This window comes from Andrena cerasifolii, chromosome 3 (genome assembly GCF_050908995.1).
Source record: "Andrena cerasifolii isolate SP2316 chromosome 3, iyAndCera1_principal, whole genome shotgun sequence".
Classification (NCBI taxonomy): Eukaryota; Metazoa; Arthropoda; class Insecta; order Hymenoptera; family Andrenidae; genus Andrena; species Andrena cerasifolii.
The window spans coordinates 16,298,059-16,321,273 of record NC_135120.1 but is presented as its reverse complement, the minus strand read 5'-3'; the positions used below and the strand labels follow the sequence as shown (position 1 = coordinate 16,321,273).

The 23,215-nt window shown below is 37.5% G+C and overlaps 1 protein-coding gene across 5 annotated transcripts in view; it reads right to left on the bottom strand.

Annotated features, from left to right (window-relative positions):
- The window catches only part of Synd (protein kinase C and casein kinase substrate in neurons protein Synd), a 97,828-nt gene that overhangs the window by 6,854 nt on the left and 67,759 nt on the right, over positions 1-23,215 (bottom strand). For 3 of the 5 annotated variants that reach the window (XM_076807883.1, XM_076807879.1, XM_076807880.1), the window contains exons 2-6: positions 10,331-10,722; positions 8,180-8,368; positions 5,813-5,833; positions 1,719-1,945; positions 49-169 (exon numbers count right to left, since the gene is read on the bottom strand). In XM_076807883.1, the coding sequence (XP_076663998.1) occupies positions 49-169; positions 1,719-1,945; positions 5,813-5,833; positions 8,180-8,368; positions 10,331-10,693 (921 nt within the window). In that variant the 5' untranslated portion in view covers positions 10,694-10,722. Of the gene's footprint in view, positions 1-48; positions 170-1,718; positions 1,946-5,812; positions 5,834-8,179; positions 8,369-10,330; positions 10,723-18,776; positions 18,902-23,215 lie in introns of those variants that run through there. The other 2 variants (XM_076807881.1, XM_076807882.1) reach the window with 2 other exon arrangements.

Here is a 23,215-nt window from a genome sequence, read left to right as displayed (position 1 = left end):
GAGTTTTTGCGATGCGTGTATATTTTTATTTAAGTAGTTATACCTTACCTCGAACTGTGGCCAATTCATAGCCATATTTACACCGTGATTGTTCGACCACCATTTCAGATCCTTTTCGTGATCCGCGTTATTAATCGTGTGATAGAATTCCTCGTATATTTGTGGTAGTCTGTAAATCGAAATGTATAATGTAGAAATTAATATCTCGTTGAATAACGCGTTTGGGGCCGTTCTTAAATTAAGTAAGGGCAATTCTGGCGACGTCTTACTGTTTCTCGAATTCGTGAGAATTTATATCTCCCCCTTCCTTACGTAATATTTTTTACACTGCATTTTTTCAGTTATTAAAATTCTTTTTATGGTTTATAAATTCATTTAACTCGGCTTCGTGTATGCGACGAAACATCGTTTTTTAGGCAACTCATGTTGAAAATTAGGTTGAAAAAATATTACGTAACACGCTGCCCGACTCTGTCTCTCCCCTTTGTAAGAAAACGTAAGAAATTCGCCACCCCTCCAATGCCTCGCGTAATTTAAGGGCCACCCCTTCTATGTATAGATACTTGTATCTATGTGACATACATATATTTGTATGGGCACTTGCATCTACACAAGGTGCATAGGAAATCATGCCACAACCGGAAAGGAGGTGAATCCTTAAGCCAGAATAAATAAAGAATGCAGAATAAACTTTTTATATACGAGTCTTCGTTGTGGAGAAAATCGATTTTGGAAATTCGTTTAGTACGTGGGTTAGGTCTCGGTTAGGTCTGGGGTAGAATTATTGATTTATCAACGGTGGTTATAAAACAGCGGCCTTGTGAAGAAAAAGTTCTGGATTTTCTGCCCATTTTTCGATATTTTTTGTGGTTGGAACAAAAACTGTTTTTGATAACTAGATGATTCTAGTCCACTTTATGCGTACACTTCTATAGGGCACAATCATTCTATTTTTATCATTTTAGGAGCACTTTAAGACCGAGGAGGACTTCCGCAAGAGCGCCTGTGTTCTCACTGAGCCACAAACATTGCGATTTAAATCCACGCATTTGTAATTACATTTTGGAAACACGAAAAACACGATTCTATACTGCAAAGGATAATAAACATTTCGCCCTGAAAATCATTAAAATCCGTACATTGGTTCTTGAGAAAAAAATTCATGAAAATAGGCCTCTTTTTCGACCGGCAAAGTAGAATGCACCCTTAAGAAATTTACAGAAAATTAAGCTGTTAATGTCCCATTACAAAAAAAACAAGGCCAATTACAAAGAGTTATACAAATGTTTAGTAGAATCAGTTACACTATCTCTGTCTGCCATTAAATTACTGGAGTACAAAAATGATTGTATCTCGAGAACAAGGTCTAATAGGGCACATGTTTACAGGAACTATTTTCATCGTTTTTGTGTCCACGTCCACCGTTGAAGTGGGCCCCACGTGTTAAGCTACACCCAGTAGAGTAAAGGACCCAATTACTGACACCTAATCAATTACTGTCACCTTAACCTATTTTACTTAAAACAACGAACAAATAAACGTTGTAAAGTCATACAAAAAAATAATTATGTAATTCAACCTATAATCTATACTATAGATTATATACTATAGTTTATTTATTCGTTATTTTAAGTAAAATAGCTTAAGTAATTGGTTAGGTGTCAGTAATTGGGTGCTTTACCCTATATGTATATAAAAAGGGACGAATGTATAATTACATGGGATCCTGAGATATATTGAGGCATTTGTGGATGCCAAACAGAACCTCCTTGAAGAACTGAAGTCGCTGCGCCTCCATCTCTTGACACTTCTCGAACACCTGAGTCATGTCCTCCATGTACTTGGGGTTGTACTGGTTAATCTCCTGCAGGGTAGCCTCGTACTTTTCTTTCGCCTTCTGCACCTCCTCCTTCGTCTTTTGCACCCTGTCTTGCATTTTCTTCACCTGTCGATTAAACAGAACACCGGGATAACGAATGTCGCGAACGTTCTGCGCTCGCATCTGCTACGTTGAAGGTAAAGATCTTGGTACGAACCCAGCATACTAAAAAACGCTCGCATTTTGTGGACTAGTGAATTAGCGGACAGAGACTATCCTGTATTTGCACAGCTATGTGTAATTAAGCGCGCACTGGATCAAGAAACCGTGGAACATGATTTCTGAATAATGTTTATTAATCGAATAATTATGGATACTTGCGTTATAGTGTTCGCGACAATTCCAGCTCTTTACCCTCAAGCTCGTCTAGCGTACAATTGTGATGGCAAAGAATAGCTCTGATAAGAAAGAAGCGTGACCTCTATATCAATTAAATAAGTAAGATAATCGATCTACACGTGCGATAGAGTTACAGTGAAGTATAACATACCAGTCATTATTTTTGATAAAGTCTGATGAATTCTGTGATATGCGTGTGAGCAGTGTTACATAAAGGGTGTCCCGAAAGCATATGAGAAGTTATAACTTGCAAAGTCCTCATATCGGCAGGAATCGATAAGTACCAATTTCTAATCTGTAGTTTCGTTCCTCAGATACGAGGGATTAAAAAATGCTTTATGCCTCGACTTCTGGCGCGTGTTTTTTTTTTTAAATATCTCAGGTGCTCGAGTGTTTTTGCTGTTTTCGTGTCTGTGTTGTCTCGTTTCTTTTCTAGGGCTTTAGGACTAACTCAGACGGACCACTTTTAGAAGCCAAGTACAACCACAAAACAGTGGTTGGGCTCTGTCACTGGGATCAACCACGTTTGAAGTCCGTATCGACGACAAAAAAACTGTACCACGAAATTGTCGCTGTCGGTGGTTGATACAACGCACAACCGTTTTTGGGTCCGTAGTGGGCTTCTAACGTGGTCCGTCTGAGTTAGGCCTTGCGCGCAGTTGTTGAATTCTGTGAAAAATTTGCACGGGACCGTGATGCACTTTCGGAAAACAGAGAAGGTAAAAATGGAATTTAGTTACTTTGGAAAATTGTGGATCCTCGTCAACTAGGTTGTATCGAATAGTCAAATTATTATTCGAAAGATTTTGCAATTCTTCGGGAAAGTCAGAGTTGGGCATTAACCAAATAAAAAATTATTTAAATAACGGATCGAATAAAAGTTACTTTAAATTTAGATTTTCGACAATAATAGTGATATTTTTTTATTTGACGAATAAAGTGAATTATTTATTCTTTTTTTATTTTTTCAGCTTTGTAACTGTAACTTTAACTTCAACTTTAACTTTTTCGAATACAGTTCACTCGAGTTAAATCGACACGAGGATTAATTTTTTTTTAACATTTATTCTTTGTTCGAAATTTTATTTCGATAAAAGTTTTGCCCATCTCTGGTGAAAGTTATTTAAAAAGTATAATTATGGGGTAGTTTTGTTTGTATAACATTTGTGTAAGGAAGTGTGAGTAACATGAATGGTGTTAGATGTATGAGTAATTGAATAAAGAATTTAGGAGTGAATATTTAATCTAAAAAGTCGACGTTAACACTGTATGGAACAGAATTTTGAAAGGTGCAGCTGAAGCATACCAATTCATCGAGCATCTAAAGTTTATACGAATGGGAGTAATTTTCCTGATCGAACATCTTCAAGTGTGTTCATCTTTTTTACATTTACTTGCAAGCGAGAACCGAGTAGATAACAAGCAATCATCGAGCAGCATAAATTGCAAAACGCAATGAAATTTCCACGTGTGTTTTGCAAGCTGAGAAAATATCAAAGTTTATATTAAAATTTAATTTTACAAAAAAAAAATAGAACAAATTTCTTTTAGTTTAAAATACTGCAATCTTCTACCCAGTACGTACATACTGCTCAAAATAATTAGAGAATAGTTAACTCAAATGACTATCGTTCACTTTTAGTAAAGTATTCGACATTTTCAAACTTATATATGCTACACAGTGTGTCCAAATATTTTCGACCTTTTCCAGTTCTCTTCTGTCTGTAGTGCCTCTAGATGTTGTTTGTTGTCAATAATTTTATTAAACATTTGCAGTAGTTATTATTTTCATCGAGTAGACACAATTATGTATAATTCCTGATTTCGAACTGTAGAACCACGTTTACAGATGTGCTCGTATGGTGTGAAGTGCTTTTGCCCAGCAAATAAATTTATTTAGACACTGTTCTCGGTTCTATATACTACACAATTTCTCACATTGTATTTCGGTTCAGCTTTTTCGAATTTTGTAATATTCAGCCACGCAGTATCCTAATTTTTCTGAACAGTATATAGAGTGTCTTTAAATGGTATAATCCGATTTGAGGTGGCTCCTTTTAAAAAAACACTTGTCGATATAAAATAAAACTTTTTTCCACGTGCTTTCACTTTCGAGAAAGCTGATAGTAAAAATGCGCAATGTACAGGGTGGTTTATGTGCATATCAGCATGAATGGTTCTTTAAAATTGATTATTTCAAAAACAATCTCTCGTTTCGAAATTCTTTGCTTTTTCGAAAAACAATGCTCGTAGAAAAAAATTGTATTCTTCATATTCGATTTATCCTTTCATAGGGAATCACCCCTGCTTTCGGCTTATACCACGTATTTCGGGGAGATTTTTATTCGAAGACTCGATGTTTGCGGTGCGCGATTATTAATTGGAAAATAATGTACGAGACAGATGATTTGCTTACCAGCAGAGCTTTCTGTAACGAAAAATGGGAGAATGTTAATAAACGTGCATGCTGCATGCAATGTAATTATACATACAAGCGGAACGTCTCCTATTTTAGAATTCCTAATGGCTTTTCGTATTCTGAGGCCCCATGCACCACATCCACATACTGTCATCTAAAAACGTTGGTAGCCTGTTTTCAGACGATCGCCTCTCCATCGGCGATTATTCAATTTCCCGACAGTGAGGCGTGCAACGATAAGTATTCTTGCAGTAGGCACTGTTTCAACAACAACGGTGTTTCGACAAAAATTTTCCAAATTTCTCTAAAGAGAACCCACGAAACGTGAAAGTGGAATTTTTTGCACCAGCTGATCGCCGCATATCGCGTTTGGATAGCTCGCGTCTATTGCAAAGGGGTGTTCTAAAGTTTTTATAGTAAACTTTAGTCGACACAAAACATTTTCTATGCAGTTTTGGAAAATGTTGGGTTTCTAGTGCAAACCGTATGTATGGGCTGCAAATAAATATTCTGTCTCGATTTCTTGGCTAGAGTGGATGTTCGCTTTCGGGAAAAGAATATTTAAAAACTTCAGTGAAAATCATAACACGCAATACTGTACAATCACAAGAAATTAAACAAGGAAATTATAACAAAGAGGAAATATTGTAGCAATTGAATAAAAGGAATATTTTGTAGAAAATCTCTAGAGAATGGGGACTACAATTTTAAACTTATAATATTCTGTTTTGGTCGACTGTATAGTTCCAGGATAATTTTCGTTACTGTTAAAAAAAAAATTGCTTTCTCTTTTTATTTCTTATGGAAATGCCAACATTTTCCAAGATCGCATCAGACATTACTCAGAAGCGAAAAATCTCTACTTTAACTGTATAAAATATATCAGGGTGTGACACGCATTTGTGATGCATTATTAAATTGTTCACTAACAACATCCAATTAATTTTGGTTACTGTTTAAAGGTTCAAGTAAGAAGTAAAGAATTTGCCTGCAATTTATCATTGAAACGTGCAGAGAAGGGAAAGAGGCATTCAGGAAAGAGTCATTTACGAAAATCTGGAAGGCTCTTGTGACATTGGAAGATACGAAATACTATCGACAAGTCTCGAGAACATAGAACAACACGGCATGCAAAGTTTTCGTTTTGGTAAGATAGCACGGGATTTTTCACATACGTTTTCTGAGCCTCGGGCCATCTGAAAATGATACTTGCTAAAGAACGACTGTATCTACTTGTATATTGAGCCGCGAATGTGGGATCGAGATACACAGTAATACACACTAATGTTTACGGACGCACACGTGGCACATATGACGTCACATACTATGTGTTTTTGGATGTGCATGTTCTGCCGATAATATCGTCGCTTCGAGAAGAATTTCATTAAGGTCGGAGCCAGATATATTGGCCGGTGATTTTCGCGAGGGGTATTCTCCCACCACACAGTTTGCCTGCCTCGGTGCTCCTTTTCTCAACGTTTTCTGACTCGCTCCCTTTCCATCTCGCTCTCGCCTTCGCAGAACAAGAGTGAGCCAGAAGTGGTGGGGATAGTGCCAAGCTTCTAGCGTGTAGGCCAAAGCGAGCTGTCAGCGTAGAAATACGCGCATCAGAATAGGTCTGCGTTAGCCCCGAAAAATTCAGGATCTTTATTGGTCAGAACATTGATTCTTTCTCGATAGCTTCATCTCGCATTGGTCTACGCATAACTTCGTAACGCACACAACTATTACGTTAAGAATAAACAACAGCGACACAGCTACGTTACAGGCGGAGCTGAGCAGCGTTCACGTTACCCCAACATACTCTTCGGGGGCCACGCAACTCCAACTGACAAATCCACGATCGTCAGGTGGTGGTGGTTGATTTCTCCTCGATCGCTGCTCGCGAAAATGAATTCACCGGCCAATATATCTGGCTTCGACCTTAGGCACTGTGCTTTGTGTCGAAACAATTGATCGTCGTTGCAGGTTTAGATTCGTCTTTAAACGATACACTGCTCAAAACAATTAGGGAATCACGTTTCTGAATAATCCAGAAATCGGGGACCTTGCAGCAAGATGATACAGCTCCATTTTTGACAGTTTTTGAGTTATGACGTGTGATATACGTAAGAAAAAGTCTACATCGTTCGGTGCACGTTTGATGCAAATCCCGATAACAAATGAGCGATTTATTGCAAATAAATAAAACTAAAAATATTAAATATATAAATATTAATATTTATATTTTTATTACAGAATATTTTATCGACAAAAATAGAAATAAAAACTTATCAACTCAACAACTACTACTTATTGTGTGAAAAAAATATATTTTTCAATTAGTGATCTCTTTTTAAACTTAAGCCAAAGCAATTTTATAAGTTAATTTTATACACATTTTTTTCTAATTTATTCGAAGCTGTTAAAGATGGTGCTGCTCCCCTCTTGCTGCAAGATCCTCAATTTAATTACGTATCTAATATTATACTGCAGCGCTTCCCAAACTTATATTTAGCAGAAACAAAATTTCATTACGTGTACTAGCACCTTCATTGGTTTAATATGGAAAATAGCAGGGGGAAAGAAGATGGAATGATGAGGTATTTAACAGAGCACAATCACTATTCTCTTTTAAATAAAGGCTTCATTTCACGCCAAGTTGAGCGCTTTTAGAATTTGATGGATTTTAATGGACTTGAAGTATAACGTAGTCCACGTGGAATTAGGGTGAATTTATGTCATCATTGTCACGTTGCTAGTTCGAATTTGTTTAAAAAGTATAGGTCCAGTTTTAATGAAATATATATAAAAATATAAATATAAAAAAAAAATCTTGTGCAAAGAGAGTACATCTGTCTTTAACAGCTTGTGAAATCAATTTCAAAGTGACCATCCAGAAGAAATTCTTATTTCTGATTGTGAGAGAAAACTTAAAAAAAGTACGGTCGTATTTTTTCAAATCTTTTATTTAAAATATGACTTTAAGGTAATATTGAGGAATAAGAATTTGTTAATAATTTGAATGCTGCTGAAACGACTTTGTGATGCAAGAAAAATTTATTCAAATAGGTCAATTCCTCTCGATTGACATAAAAGTTGAATGGAAGCTGAAACCACGTTAGTCACAACCCAAGAGCTACAGATCCTTGAATAACCTGCTTCGTCTCTGGCGCATGACTAAAGCTAAAGTTAAATCATCCTCATTGAAACTTTGAATAACGACTAACCGTAAGTACCTATTATCTAGATATTATCTTTGCCCAACTCTGCTTTATAATTCCCTTTCGACTGCAACCGCGATAACGAGTAAAGTCATTTGAACTGGCCAGCCTCTGCTTATTTTGAGCAGTGCACGATTCACAAGCGTTTCGAGAACGCGGGAACTACTTGACGCGAGGCATCGAGCTCGCCTAAAAACCTTTCGAAAGCGAGCCCGGCCACGACGACTATGATTCGAATACGTAACGTAACAATTGCGCTAATCGACGTATGGACCGGGGATGGTGTAACTCTGTATTACTGTAATCGACCCGGGCAGATATGACTGTCGCTCGTTTTACCTGGTCTGGCGAAAGCGAACTGTCGGCCGAGGCGTTCCTCTCCATGTTCGCGGCGGTTCGCTCGGTTTTACAGCTGTTGTGGTACTCCGACTTCGCTTTCTCGACCTTCTGCAGGAGCTTCACCCAGGGCTTCTGAGCTTTCTTGAACGCGTCCTCCATTTCTTTGCGCTCCTTCAGCGTCATCATCGACTGCAATTAAAAATGAAAAAAAAAATACAATAACTTTAACCTGGGAGTTTACACGCGAGCTTTTGAAACACAAGTATCCACGTGGGTTGTTCATTAGAGTTGTACCGACTAGGGTTCTGGCCGACTAGCCCATTAATCGGCCCCCGAGAAGTCGACTAGTCGCCGATTACAAAAGTGGCCGGATAGTTGGCTTAACCGACTAGTAACATTGATTGACCGCGATATAGAAAAATCTGTGTGTTTAAGACTCTTTAGTAACACTCAAACAATATAGATCTAAACGAATGTTAACATTACGAGAGACCGGGGCTAGATGTGACAGGGGCAGGTTGCTACAAAGCAGTTTAAATTTTTGTCGCTTGGACTATCACTTCGACGATAAAGTGGCTGATGTGTTTCAACTATACACAGTTGTGTATGTATTTTTTTCTTTTTTTTTAGTGATCCGTGGTCGGATTACGCGTTGTCACGTTATTACAGGTTTTTGGGTTTTCGGTACTAATAGTAACATTCCTCTTTCCACTTCAATGTTTTTTACCGGACAGTCAGATAAATGTACGTAAATTAATATTACCATGTTTGAATCAGTGTTCCTTTAGCTTAAAGTGACCTTTTAGCTTAAAGAGATCTTTTCCGTAGTTTATTAAAGCATTTACAATATATTTAAAAAATACATACTTGTGATTATAAGGTGATACATTGAAACGAAATTAAAAATATTTTTTTTTCACAACAAAAAAAGGAGAGGAAACAGTAACTTTATGCCTATGCGAAAATGTAAAAGGTTACATGTCCAATCCGGGACACTTTGCGGGACACTTTTCAGTGCGGGACAAAGGGCTCAAATGCGGGACTGTCCCGCACAATGCGGGACGTCTGGTCACTTTACTTTAGCTACACATTCGTACCAAGAACAGAAGAATACACCAAACTGGTATGAACTTATAGCATTTTATACACAATGGTGTCAACCGGGGCAAGTTGTTACATTGTATTTAGTAATTAATTTATTAATTTAACCCTTTTAGTTACCGCGAGCCACTGTAGTAGCTTCCGCTAAATGATTTTTTAGAGACGGACCGCCACTATAGTGGCTTTTTGCTAAAGATTTTATTGAAAAGCTTTAAAAATGAAACCGACCACTAAAATATAAAAAAACATACAATAAAGAAAAGGCAGATGAGAAATAAAATCACCGTAAATATTAGACCATCTTTCTCCGAAGCTGAAGAATGCGTTTACTTGCACTGTCTCTCTTCTATTTCGGATTCAAAGAACACTACACAAAGTGGACTCAGTGCTTAAAGTGCAAAAAGTGTAATAATTTTTTCTTGTATATTTATTGTAGTAGATACTCACCATTAATAAAATTATTTTTGTCCAGGAAAGTATAATTATATTACTCATAATAAGCCAATTCTCGTAAAATTCAATCCAGTGACAACTTGCCCCTATTCGAGGCACGTTGACACAACATGTTTCGAAATTCAAAATGGCTTTTTTCAAAGTCATGGTTTTCGCTTAATTACACGCGATAGCGGTCGTCGGTAGAGGAAAGTACGTACTTTAAGTGAGAGTCCTTAATAGTATTGAATATGGAACGCAAAAAAAAATAATTAAAAATAAAATTAAAAACTAAAAAATATCACAACTAGCCTCGGTCTCCCACTCCATATTATACGACAAAAATACTAACAGTTTAATTTCGTTATATTGAATGCGAACAATGTATATGGAAGTCAGACAGAGTGTCAACCCCATTGCTAAAAAAAAACACGGACGGTGATAAGATTCTCTACGGGCTGAGGGTTGATTTCACCCCTACAGAGTGAATTTCCGCAGAAAAAATCCAATATGCGTTAAACTGTCTCCAGTAATAATATCTTGCGACACCCTTCCATGGCGTTTCTACTCAGCCTAACGTTAACGGATTCACCCTGTCTGTGAAGAAGTGCGCGTTACCTTGTGATAGGTGTCTTTCTGCCACGTTTTCACTTGGTGGATGATATCGTTGCAGAGATTCTCTTTGACCCTGAGGTGGAGATCGCACAGCCTGTCCGATTCAACGAGGACGCCTTTCCACGCCGCCTCGGTGGTTCCATACTCGGGCCCTTTCTCGATCTTGTCGTTCCAATTCTTCGACCAATTCTTCAGCGCTTTCGCGTAGCTTTTCTCGATCTCCGCCCTTTCCTGCACTAGGGCCATCAAGCTGTCGCAGAGCTTGTGCCCGTCCTCGATCCTCTTGGTAGTTCGTTTGTAGTTGCCCGGCTCCCAGAAGGAGTCCGAGGTTGCTATCAGCATGTTGTCGTCGCTGTGATGTGACATCCTAGCCTAAGTCGAGAAATTCCTTTCACCTGCAAGCAGAAATTCGTGATCTTTTAATTAATGTGAGGAGTGTATATAAATATGTATTACGCATTTTTTTTTTGTTGCCTAAATTCACTCTAAGGGGGTGAGATTGGTCCCTGGAAATCCGGCTATGTGTTATAACTCGCGAACTCTAAGAGAGAGAGAAAAAGTTTTTAGACGAAAGTTATTACTTTTAATTAGGACTATCTTTTGACAAAAGTGATATGCGAGTTATAATACAAAATCGGAAAATAGCCGGATTTTCAGGGGCCAATTTCACCCCCTCATGGCGAATGTAGGCAGCAAAACAAATTACGTTTAGATATCTATATAAAACTACCTAAAACTATCCATATTTTTTGCTTCAGAAACATATTAAATTACAGTCCGAACATGAAATAATGAAATGCAAAAAACGGAGCTTGAAAATATTTATTCTTTTCCTCAGGAATTTTTTTTAAAAATGCCCCGAAAAACAGCGTCCCAAACTAAAAAACTCCCTTAACAGGTTAAAATGAAGCATCTGGACTATCGTAGCAATCCTTGCGGAATACCTTATTCATCATATTTTTTCAAAATTCAGTTTTTTTTTAAATGTGTAACACGCAGTATGTTCCCCTATACTTTCTGACGTCAGGAATGTACTTTCAACCCTTCGGCTCTTTTGGTTATCGAATATTCAGTGAGGAAAATATTCTTTGTATTTGATTTAGGTACTCGCGATGTTCTTGATGTATTCGAAGGTCATCGTAGATTTCCTATCCGCTACCATTTAGAGACAATTATCTGGGACGTGCGACAGTTAATTAGATTATGCGTCCTCGGCTGTCCCGATTCGATATCGGACTCGACGCGATTGTTTCGAATCCACCCGTGGCCGTGGCGTGCCTGCTAATATTTCCGCGGAAACTTTTGCCTCTTTCGGTCGCAAGATTCTATTGAAATGAAAGTTAGATTACGTACGACGACAAATGGCAACAGCTGTTTCGAAATTCCCTTTCGATCGCCGATACAACCGCGGCATCCACCGTTTCGATTAACTTTCTCGGCAGACGGCGCATCTTTAAGTAAGACATTATTTAAAGAAGATTTGTTGACTATTTAAAGGGTCGTTGCACGACGACGCGCGGCGGACGTGGAAAGAAAAATCTTCATCTGCACGTGGCGGAGCGCGAATGGCTTAAAAATACCGTTTTAAGTACCATAAATTATGCGAAGGAGAAAGTACCCCCTTCTCGGTGCATAAGGCAAGAAGCATGTGTGTATGATTAAAATTAATTAGTATTTATTCATTAGCTGTGTGGATTATAATTAGCCTCTAATTATAAATCTAATTGAGTCTTAATGCGTTATGAATAACCAATATTATTTGAGCGATATTTTTATACGAGAAAGAAATTAGTTAAAATTGGACGAAATTGATTGAATTTGCTAGCAAAAGATTTGCAAAGAATTAATGTGAACCCTGAATTTGCCAGCGGATGAAATTAATACGAAGACATACACTAAATAAAATTTATCAGTGTTTAACTTTGTTTCTACAATTGCAGTTTCCCATCACTGTGACAGTCTTATCTTCGTATAACACTTGAATTATGATGTGCCTTATTCAGCCAACGATATGATCGTTTATCTGCCCTGCACATACTCGCGTAAATATCATTCTAATTTTTACTGAACAATCTTTCAGTTCTTTTGTGACATCACACACGTGTGTAGGAAAGTTCCTTAGCAGCACAGTTGCCTGTTATAAATCGTGGAAGCCTTGGAAAGCTACGATCAAGTGTCGATGACTCATTAAGAAATAAACCGTAATTCTATAAATAACATTTAAGCCTTCGCGTAATACTCTATGGAATTTGTTCTAAAACAAATCTGAACTGAACGAGATAAAGATAGCGCGGGTCGTTCAACCATGTTTCCCAGAATCCCTTCTTCTATGGTCTTTATACAATTCGAATATAAACGGTACCTGCAGCTAGATCGAGTGATATAATTGGGCTAACAATTAGCTGTAATTGGTTGATAGGCTCGCTGCATTCCCGAATGTCGTTCATATGCAAATTTAATTTTGTGCCCTACTATTGCGACCAACAATTGTGTTCACGTGACTGGCGAAGCTTTGTGGCTTCCATAATCGAACTCGCGTAACACAAATTGAAGTACGGTACATGCTTGCAAGTGCAACGTTTGCTTCGCACAGAAATGTTATGATAGCTTCAACGATCGAAATAGAAAGGAGGACTTTACATTTCACGGTTTTGTATCGTCAAGGAAGCTTTAGAGATAAAGAGTGCAGTGTAATATTCTATAACTGACTCTTACCTTTTATATATATTTATTTATTGCTTTAAACCAGATGTGGCTTATGCAGCAAGTACAGTATACATGTAGTTTATAAATAATACAATTTTCAAATTACCAGCTACAAATTTACATAATAATATTTATACCGTTGAGTATTTAATATTTATGCTCTATTTGGAAGTAGTTAAATTTTTACACTGGATTCCTTAAATTGAAGATAAGCTTAAGACCTTTGATATCCGGGCCGTAGAGGAAAGAACTAACACACAGTGGTAGGTACAGTCTTCCTCGGATTATTGAAATGCTTTTTTCCTAGGATTATTGGGAACGACCTACCCACCCCACAGTTTTCCTTCCTCGCTGCGAGCGGGGGCTGCGGTCCCGGGTAATAGAAACACATACAGTGATGGGCAAAAGAAAGTTTAAAACTCACATTTTTACATGTCTGCATGACTAATTTAATACTAAATTCTATGATGTTGGTTTTACATCTCAATTAATGGGATACACACTTTGGTATAATTCTCTCTAATGGAATTATCTTATTTTTGTTATCTCTTTGTTGTATCCTTATATACATTTTTCGACTTGCAGATACTCACTTTTTAATTTATCGCTAAAATATTGTCCGTCGTAATTTTTATATTTTAAAATTCGTTCACTGTAGATTTACACAGTGTTACACTAATAACACTAATATTCGTGGGACCCCCAAAATTAGGGATTAAAATTGAGAATGCTCGTTTACCTATATTATACTGGTTGCAGAGAACTTACACCACCGGCTCGAAGCACAAGGCTGTTATTTATCGTTATTCTTTCTCAAGCTTCAAATTATGATCTACGTGCGCCGAAAGCTACTGTTTCGTACTTGTTCTATTGCCACAGCAAGTACTCATTCAGCCATTGCAACACAATCATCATCGTGTCCTTAATTGCCTATTTGTTAGATCAGTCGGCCGTTTCTAATACGTGAAAGGTAAGATAGATAGTTTGATAAATAGTATATACTTTCTAGCATGTTTGCTCATTCAGTTTAATCCACGCTCTGCCAATTCGAGTTGTCTAGAATTCTTTACAAAAACCTGACAAGCTTCGTATTCTGCCAGTTCTCTACAGAAGTTTCAAATGAATAGATGAAAAAGATCCAGCAAATGTCGGGTTGCCAACCGTACTATAATATATAGTATTGCACTATATTTTTGTCCAGTGTAGATACTAGATACTGTTAGAAAAATATATACCTAGTGTGTGAAAATACTGTATTTCAGATACGTCAATAAGATTCTACAATTTCACTTATTTTTTTATTCTGTGGCTACATCAAAACTTTAATTTGCGAATTTAAACTTTATCACACAGGATTTTTTCTATAATGTACCTGTATGAACTGGCGGGAGGAGAGAAACAGAGCTAGTCTATCTCTCATAAAAATGAGCTCCTTATATACATGTTAATTTGGACTTTTAGTGCAATCAACCCATTGGCATATTTGTTAAAGACACTGTATGAATTACTAATACAAAATACACAAAAAGATGCATTCAAAAAATAAGATGTTTTAATGTACCTAAGCTTGATTTTGTACCACTTTCCTTTGAAAAGTGCTATATTTTTTCACAATGTACTATATCTTTTATCAGATTTGACCATAAAGTAGCTGCTATATTTGCCCGAAAGAAAGTTGGCAACCCTAAGTAAATGCTCTCCGATTCCCCAAATGGAAGCTTTTAATTAAATTAAATTGCGAACGTTTTTCCATGGGTTCTCAATTTTTTTTTAAATATTAGAAAGACAGTAAAAAGATACTTCGACAAATTAAAATCGGAGATTGTTTAAAACTGGCAACATTTTTATAATCCATTTTTTAATAAGAACAGTTGTATCTCCTAGACCTAGTTTAATGTGATTCGTGTTTCAGTAGGATTGAAGTGAATTTCGAGGTAAACTTTTTGCGATTGACTTCCCATGGAAAACGAAGGGGCGGACTTTTACCAATCGCCGAGCGTGCCGAGCGTTATCGGCACTTCGCCAAGAAGTGTCCAGTTGAAAGCTTCAGAGAAAGTCGAGAGGAATTAAATCCGGGGACGAGAACCACTGTCCCGTGAATTATTGTAGACTTCTCTCGGCGTAGGAAAGAAACGCGAATGGAATTCATTTTCTTGCTTCCCGTTCAGCATAATATCTTCTTCACTTATTTCCTATGGAATCTAATTTTTATCCACATCTCCAAAATATATAAACTACGTATAATTTATATAAGAGAGAAAAATGAAGATTATATTATACTGTCAAAAAAACCCTTACTTCTTATAATGTGTAAATTCGTGTTGTAAATATTGCAGAACAATGCTCCTAAATTTGCGTCTACTAATGAAATGCATGAACTTAATCGTACTTCAACGCAAAATGTAATATAATGGCGTACCTACGGTACGACTGTCTTTTGTAGTAATTTGCATACGATGAATTCTAATTACTTTATAACGCGCATAATATGTGCATTATCCGTGGGCCCTGGACCTACACACATTTTACCGTTATATTTACAAGTTACGACTGTTAAATTACTAAACTAAGGTCGATCTGGAGTATTAAAGAAATTTTTTATCCATTAGCTTTTTATTAGTATTTGAAATGAAAAATAATGTTTATATTGTTCGAAATTCTTGTTATTTCAAATAAATCGATATTCTTTCAGTCCCGAGTGATATCCTCGCGAATGAAACAGTGAAATGTTATTTTACATCGTCACTTCCCTTTTTCGATGTCAAATAGAATTTGTCCATCGCTGATTGGAAACGATGCTAAAAGGCGGAATGTACTAAAATTTTGCAGATAAAGCGTGTAAACTTATACACGTTTTTCTTTATAATAATACAGGGGGTGAAACCACCCCTCAAATTTCACAAGAATAAGTGGTGTCCGCCTTTGATCGCTTTGGTTTTTGGATATGTTTTTTCATACGAAGTTTTGCTCAATACAATTTCGTACTCCTTATGAACTTTGAGGGGTGATTTGTCCCCCTAAACATGCAAACAGGCCAATATAAAAAGACACCTGTTTCGGAGGTATATTTCGGCGCTTTAAAACATATCCAAAACCCAAGGCAATCGGAGATGAACACCTGAAAATCTTATAACTTTGAAGGGTAGTGTCACCCCCTAAATGTGAAACGGGTCGCTATAAAAAAACACGTATATCTTAATTTTTGGCCCTCTAAAGCATATCCAAAAATCAAAGCAATCGGAGGCAGACACCTGGGAACCTCTCCTTGTTAGACAAACGATACATTTTGAAGACACCTATTAACATAAAATTAGGTGTCTTTGTAGTACTACAAAAAAAAACAATTTAATACAAATTGATTAAAATAAAAAAGAAAATAATTTTATATAAATTGGTGCGAATAAAAAAGAAGACTAGAGGTTGATGCGACTTAAAATCCCTAAATTAAAAAAATTAAAAAAAAAAATAAACCAATTTCGTGTAAATTGATTAAAGTAAAAAAATATGTAACAATTTACTTTTAATATTAACCTAAGCCAACCACAATATTTACCACAACCGCAAAAAAAAAGAAGTAAAAATAAAAAAAATAAAAAAAGAGAAAAGGAAGTGTAAACATGCGCAAGGAAACCTCTAAATGAGAGGAAATGAGCAGCAGGTAGAAGAGAGACTGTTAAAAACAAAGGGTAGGACGAGGAAGACGAAGAAGAAGCAGAAGCGTGGGTCGGGGAATGCTGCCAGACCAGCCAGGGGCCTTTAATGTTCAAACGCGGAGGAGAAGGTCGGATCAAGGTTCCTTCGAGTTCGATTTTCGGTGTCGAGCGGAACAGGTGAACGAAATGGTTTCCTGTGTCACCTTTCACGTTGTTCACAGCCACGCGCATAGAAGCTTGCGCGCGCCCGCGCGCATCACGGGGCGGTGCACCTTCGCAGCGAATCCTTTCGTTGCTCGCAGGAGACCACGGAGGAATGAGTACGGTCATTCCCAACCGTGGAATGTTGCTCTACCAGCTCGATAAGCGTAGTGTGCGTACCGGCGATCTCGTAGGCGCCACGACCCGTGCTGATTAGTTGATCCTGGCGCTATCGCCATTGGAAAAGTTATTTGCGCCTCCTGGAGAACATCATGGACGTTGCCCAGGTGGACACGGTTCCAGAGATATCTCGGGATTGCGGCACGATTATGGGAATTACAAGAACATTGCGCGCGACAGCGAGTGTTGCTGCCACAGAAGTAGTTGGGAATTTCTGGTCACGTTCGAAGGGGATGGGCACGCTTTATCGCTGTGTACGAGGCCTGTCGATTTCGTTTGGGGAGTTCATTCGATATGATGCGCTGTGGGGCACCTGAAACGGACCGCACCGCGGTCTGGAATAGCTTATAGTGGTGCCAATGTCAAATTGGCCATTTCAGACATATTTATTCCGTAGTTTCATATTTTACGAAATTTTTTAACACGTGACCTTGAAGCAAAATTTGCAAAATAAAAATATGTTTGGACTTGAAAGACTTTCGATGACTTGAAGGTGACTTTTCGGTTCTGGGAAGTAACTTGTTCAAGAAGGATGAATTTTTAATCACGCGAAATTGAAGAGTCCTTGTAGAAAACACTAAATGCCAAAATGAAATGTTTCGTTTTTTTATTGGAAATTGTTCTACGTGCCAATGGTTATAATATAGTATAGAATTTGGTTTTTGGTACTTAGTGTTTTCTACAAGGACTCTTCAATTCCGCGTGATTAAAATAAAAGAAGAACGAACTCGTGAAACGAATAGGTAAACATTGCAAACTTGGCAGCTTATATTTTTTAATCTTTGAAACCAGCGAAATGGTGACTTAAACACCTTTCAATGTCACGTGAATTACATCAAATTTAAATTTCATTAAAATTCCTAACATGTGATATGTGATTTGGCCTAGAATGAATAACAAGGAAAATTGTAGTCTGTGAAGTGCAGTGCTCCTTTAACAAATTCGAAAGCAACAAAGTGATGACTTAAACCCGCTTTTAACATCACGTTTAACACTACGTCATACATCGATTGTTCAAAAATGTACATATGACAATCACGTGGTGACGAAACGTGCTGTGAAAAGGAATATGAATGTTGGTACGTCTGCAGATCATTCTTCACACCCACTTATGTTCTTCTTTCAGCGAATTTTAGTAACTTTACATACTCAGTCTGATTTACTACAGTAAACTTGGGGAAGATTGGCATGTTTTTGTAACATTTTCTTACATGATATAAAAAGTAACATTTTTACATTTGCTTTAAGTATCCTATTATAACACTGCATCTTTTGTGATTATACTACGAGTGTCAAATATATAAAATTTTTATCCTTTTTCTTCTTTAATACATGCTAAATAACTGCCAATGTTCCCCTAAGTAGTTTATGTTTCCCAGCTCTATTAAAATTATTCGTAGAATCTACGTATTAAGAAAACTAATAGTCTTCAATTTTTAGTGAAATAGGAATGCCAGCCAACCTAGTATCCAATTGATATTCTTGCGTAACATGCAAGGCTCACGCGGAATTATAATGAGTATCAGTGACGTAATCGTCGTTTTTATGCGAGCGGTTGGGACAAAGGACAGCGACAGCTGATTTCAGATGAATCATGGTTTTATTTCGTTGTGTCATTATTATCAAATGGCCCAAGGAAATGTCTGCCCAATTAGCTGTCCCAGCGTAAAAGCGAGTTTTCCCTTCGGTTCTGAAATCGTCTTACTTACCCGCCAACGTCGGTACTTTTTCCAAATACAGAAGAAGCGTCTTGAAATAACAATGGGAAGCGATGTACGAAACGTTCGGTACAATCAGCGATCGATAAAAGGAACTTTGCTTCCAGTTACACTTTACTGAGCGTCGCTGATATACACGAATGACATCACGCTTGCTCTGCTCGATAAAACGTAAGCGTGTCTGCCGATTGCGAGCACGAGAAAGAATGTTGATAAGATACACGGTGTCGTAAATAAACGTGACTAACGTGTTGGAGTAAGAGAGTGAAGGTGACAAGGCGCAATCGTTCCTGATAAACGCGAAGAAATCTTTTTAGTAATAAAAAAATATATAAAAAAAATTTGATGTTAAACGATTTTATTAATAATGTAGCAAAAACTAAATTAAAATGCACTAAAAACTAAAAAATAATTCTTTTCTTCTACTTCAATCTTGATGGTGTTAAAATGGTGTTTGATCGCTTTAAATAAAATCGTGGGGCACCATGTGCAACCAGAAGGTGAAGTATTAAAGTGATTCATATCCTATTTTGAAATATCGTGCCCCACGATTTTATTTCAAGTGATCAAACACCATTTTAACACCATCAAGATTGAAGTACAAGAAAAGAATTATTTTTTAGTGCATTTTAATTTAGTTTTTACTACATTACATTTCTTCTCACTTTTTCAAGTGTCTAATCAATTTTTGGTGTTCCTTTATGTTTATACTTTAATCTGATATTCTATAAATTTCCTGAATCTGGTATGATTGAAATTCTATAAAAATCTTTCAAGTATTTTCATCACTGTATTTCCTGAATTATCTTCCACTCCTAACTCAATGTCCTATTAAGTCCCCAATAACGATATTCATATTACTTAAAGGACCCCAATCGATGGAATATTTCTACATATTATGGTACAAAAATATTGTTTCTATGCTTGAAGCGCAGTAAAAAATAAGACTCGACAAAAGAATCGAGTGTATACCTCAGAAATTTTGAAAGTTGTTGTTCCCAATAACAGAAGGCTGCAGAAAAATATTTTATTCCACATTTTCGTTTTACTTTTGCATGAATTAATGGGACATCCTGCGTTAACTAAGGAAGGCAGAAGGAGACAAGGCAGGCTGTGTAAACAGATTGTTAGCCAAGACACGAATGATTTCTAGAGATCAGAAATCTCGGGACAGGAACTCGTGTCTTGATACGCTACGAACAATACTGAGAATACGAGGGCCGAGGAAATGAATGGCCTTAAAAGCAACCTCGTACACGAATCTCCGTGGCAGAAGGTAAGAACTTTACGTGTATTGAATTCCTTTTGTATGTACAGAGTACACGTTTCATCCTCATCTCTCTCGGACCAGCAGGAAATAACTTCGTGACCCATTTCTGCTTAAGGGGCTAGAGACACCTGAACGGCTAAAGGAGATTGTCAACTTCGGAATTTTTTTTATCAACCACCTATTACCTACATTCCACCGATTCAATTTTCTTCGATTTCATAATAACAGTTATCACGTTTCCCCCCCTCTATTATTTAATGTCGCATCAACCACTTGCATGGCTTATCAGCGACCTATTGTCTGGTTTACAATTTGTTGTACAGTTTGTTCTGTTTTAGGTCTGGGTTAGGAAAATAATAGAATAATCTCTGTATTGATCCTTTGTCGTTTAAATTGTCCTTTGGGGGTGAGCCTTGAGTTGTATTTTTGTCTATAGGGGTAGTATTTCCTGCATTGTAGAATGATGTGTTCCACTGACAGCTGTACTTTGCATAGATCGCAAGATGATGGTCCTTCTCTGTTGAGGAGGTACTGGTGCGTGAGTTTTGTAATAACGTTTCTCTTACGCTAATTTAAGTTAGGTTGTAGAACGCAGTGCAAAAGCGAGGCTCAGCTTTAGCTGCTAGCGTGCATGATCTAGGCGCAGCGAGGTAAGTATGGTTAAGCTTGAACAAGAAAAATACGTGGAGATGTAAATACAGAAATGTATGTGATAGGCAAGCCAGAGGAAGAAAGTAGAGTAAAGGAGTATGCAAGCCAGCGTGCCACAGTAATATGAAGGGTGGTAGAAGTGCAGGGTGAGCTTTCAGAGATTCATGAGAGTGGTAAGAATATTCAAAGAGAACGAAAAAAGGGAAGTGAGATAAAGAAAGAAGGATAGTAAAATGTAGAAAGATTCTGGTGGTGGCTTTAAGGGGTCACATACGTTTCTCGGCGCTAAAGCGTGATCAATGTTTGGGGGTTAATCAGGGATAAACTATTAGTCCGATTGGTTTAATTGTTTTTGTGTTGTATAGGTATATGTTTATAGATTATAAAACAGGTCTGAGTATAGGAAAATGTTTAAAAATGTGGCGTCTGGGTGCAGTGGCGTAGAACACGTTTACGGGCGCCGCCCCAAACGGAGTGCGCGTTTCAGCTCGTACTTGCGGTCTGAATAAAAGATCTCCGATTCTTTAACAATCTTTGGGATCGTAGTTATCCGGCGACGTCGTCATTTATTCGAGAAAAAAAATTGCGGCAATGGTAACACTTTGAAGAAAAGAATTGTGATTTTCGTTATAAAAGTCGTACGACGTTTTTGCTTGTTATTAAAAAATGGTTGAATTTAATTGGAAATGTTCACCGGATAACGAATCTCATGCAGAATATGTGTGTAAATAATGAAGTTAATCGGATGAACGGTGAGGCAGTTATCATGCCCACCGTCTTGGAAAATGTTTCGAGAAAAAGCCACGTTTTTAAAAATTTTCTAATTCTCATACCTGAGGTATATAACCACAGGTATATCAACATATTGTTTTTGTTTATGCCCATTTCCGGATTTTCAGGGTGAAAACACCCCCTAAAGGTTAACGAGTGTGTTCCTATTTTTCAGTATATCTTGAAAACGATATATAGAAAAGGCTGTACGTCCGAATGGCCCCAGTGGCTGATCGACGCGAGATTTCTGGGGAGGGTGTTTGGACCCTAAATCTAAAATTGTTGCTTCGGGAATTTATTAGTTTACGAGATATTAATAAAAAAAGCTTTTAGTATTTCTGTTGAACTTGCTTCGGGAATTTATTAGCTTACGAGATATTAATAAAAGAAACTTTTAGTATTTCTGTCAACTCTATAAAAATCATCTCTCTCTATCTCTTTCCGTTTGCGAGCAGTAACGGCGCAACGGGGTTGCATATTTCGTGACATCCAAGTCCCAATTTGGGCCCCCATAACCGTTGCATACCTATATAGTGCGGGGAAAGACGTACATAGTTCTACGTGAAAATATTTATTTCCCGCCATGGCGTTAAAATGGCCAATAATTGTCCTTTACGAGAACCGATTTCCTTATAGGAGCAAGTGCGGTATGGACTAATTTCTTTCAGTGGATTTTTCCCCTGCTTCCTCGTAGTAATTCTCCAGGCCACCCCAAAGGGCCTGACTAGCACGATTGTGCAGGGAAATGAGGCTCTTTCTCTAGCAACGCGTAGGGCAATTCAGGCCTTCAATACCTGCAGGGGTCGAGTAGATTCGCCAACGTGTGGCTACTTGCCTCTGAAGGAATCGTCTTCTCGCAAAGCCTGATAGTGCCTCTGTAGGAAACGCTCTCAGGTCAACAGACTGGGCAAACGTTGGGCAAGGAAATTGTTGTTTTCTTCTACGCCCGGCGCGGTTTTCATCGAGCATATAGCAAGGCACTATCGGCGACGCCGTTCGTACGAAATTTATTTTCAGTCCATTTCACGACGACGTATTGGATTGAATTCTCGCGATCTGAACCAGAGTGGGATTCGAGGACGATATTTCACGTGGGCAATGGACTCCGGATGTGGGGAATTTAATGCCTGGAAGACTTTACTGAATACAGAAAGGCGATATTTATGTTAAGTTCGAAGCGATGGAATATCAAATTTATCGTTAGTGTTTGAAATCTCGAGGGATGTGCTAGGGAACTTTATTTTATTAAGAAATCCTAAGTATATTTCTAAGGACTCACAATCACAGTGATTTTTGGGACTATTGATTAGGAAATGAGCAAATATGCGATAAACCATTAAATTATTGGTATTGGCAGATTTTCTTAATGGAACTGCTGCTCTGATTCCTTCTGTATTTTTATATAACCATCTGATATCCCCGATGTTGAAATTGATTGCACTGTAAAGTGTGGCAATGACAAAGTCATTGGTACCGAATATTGACAAAGAAGATTAATAATATTGTCTTGTTTGCATGGAATCCTATAGCACAACACAGGCAAACCAAATGAAAAATGGGTGCAATGTGCTGAATGTAAGGATTGATCACATGAAGAATCCACCAGCCAAAACGGTTTTTATTTCTGCCACAATGGCGACACCGCATAATTGGTTATAAATTTTACTTTTTTCATTTATCATTATAATTAAAATCAATAAATATTTTAATCTTGTGAAGTTAAATTTGTGCTACTATC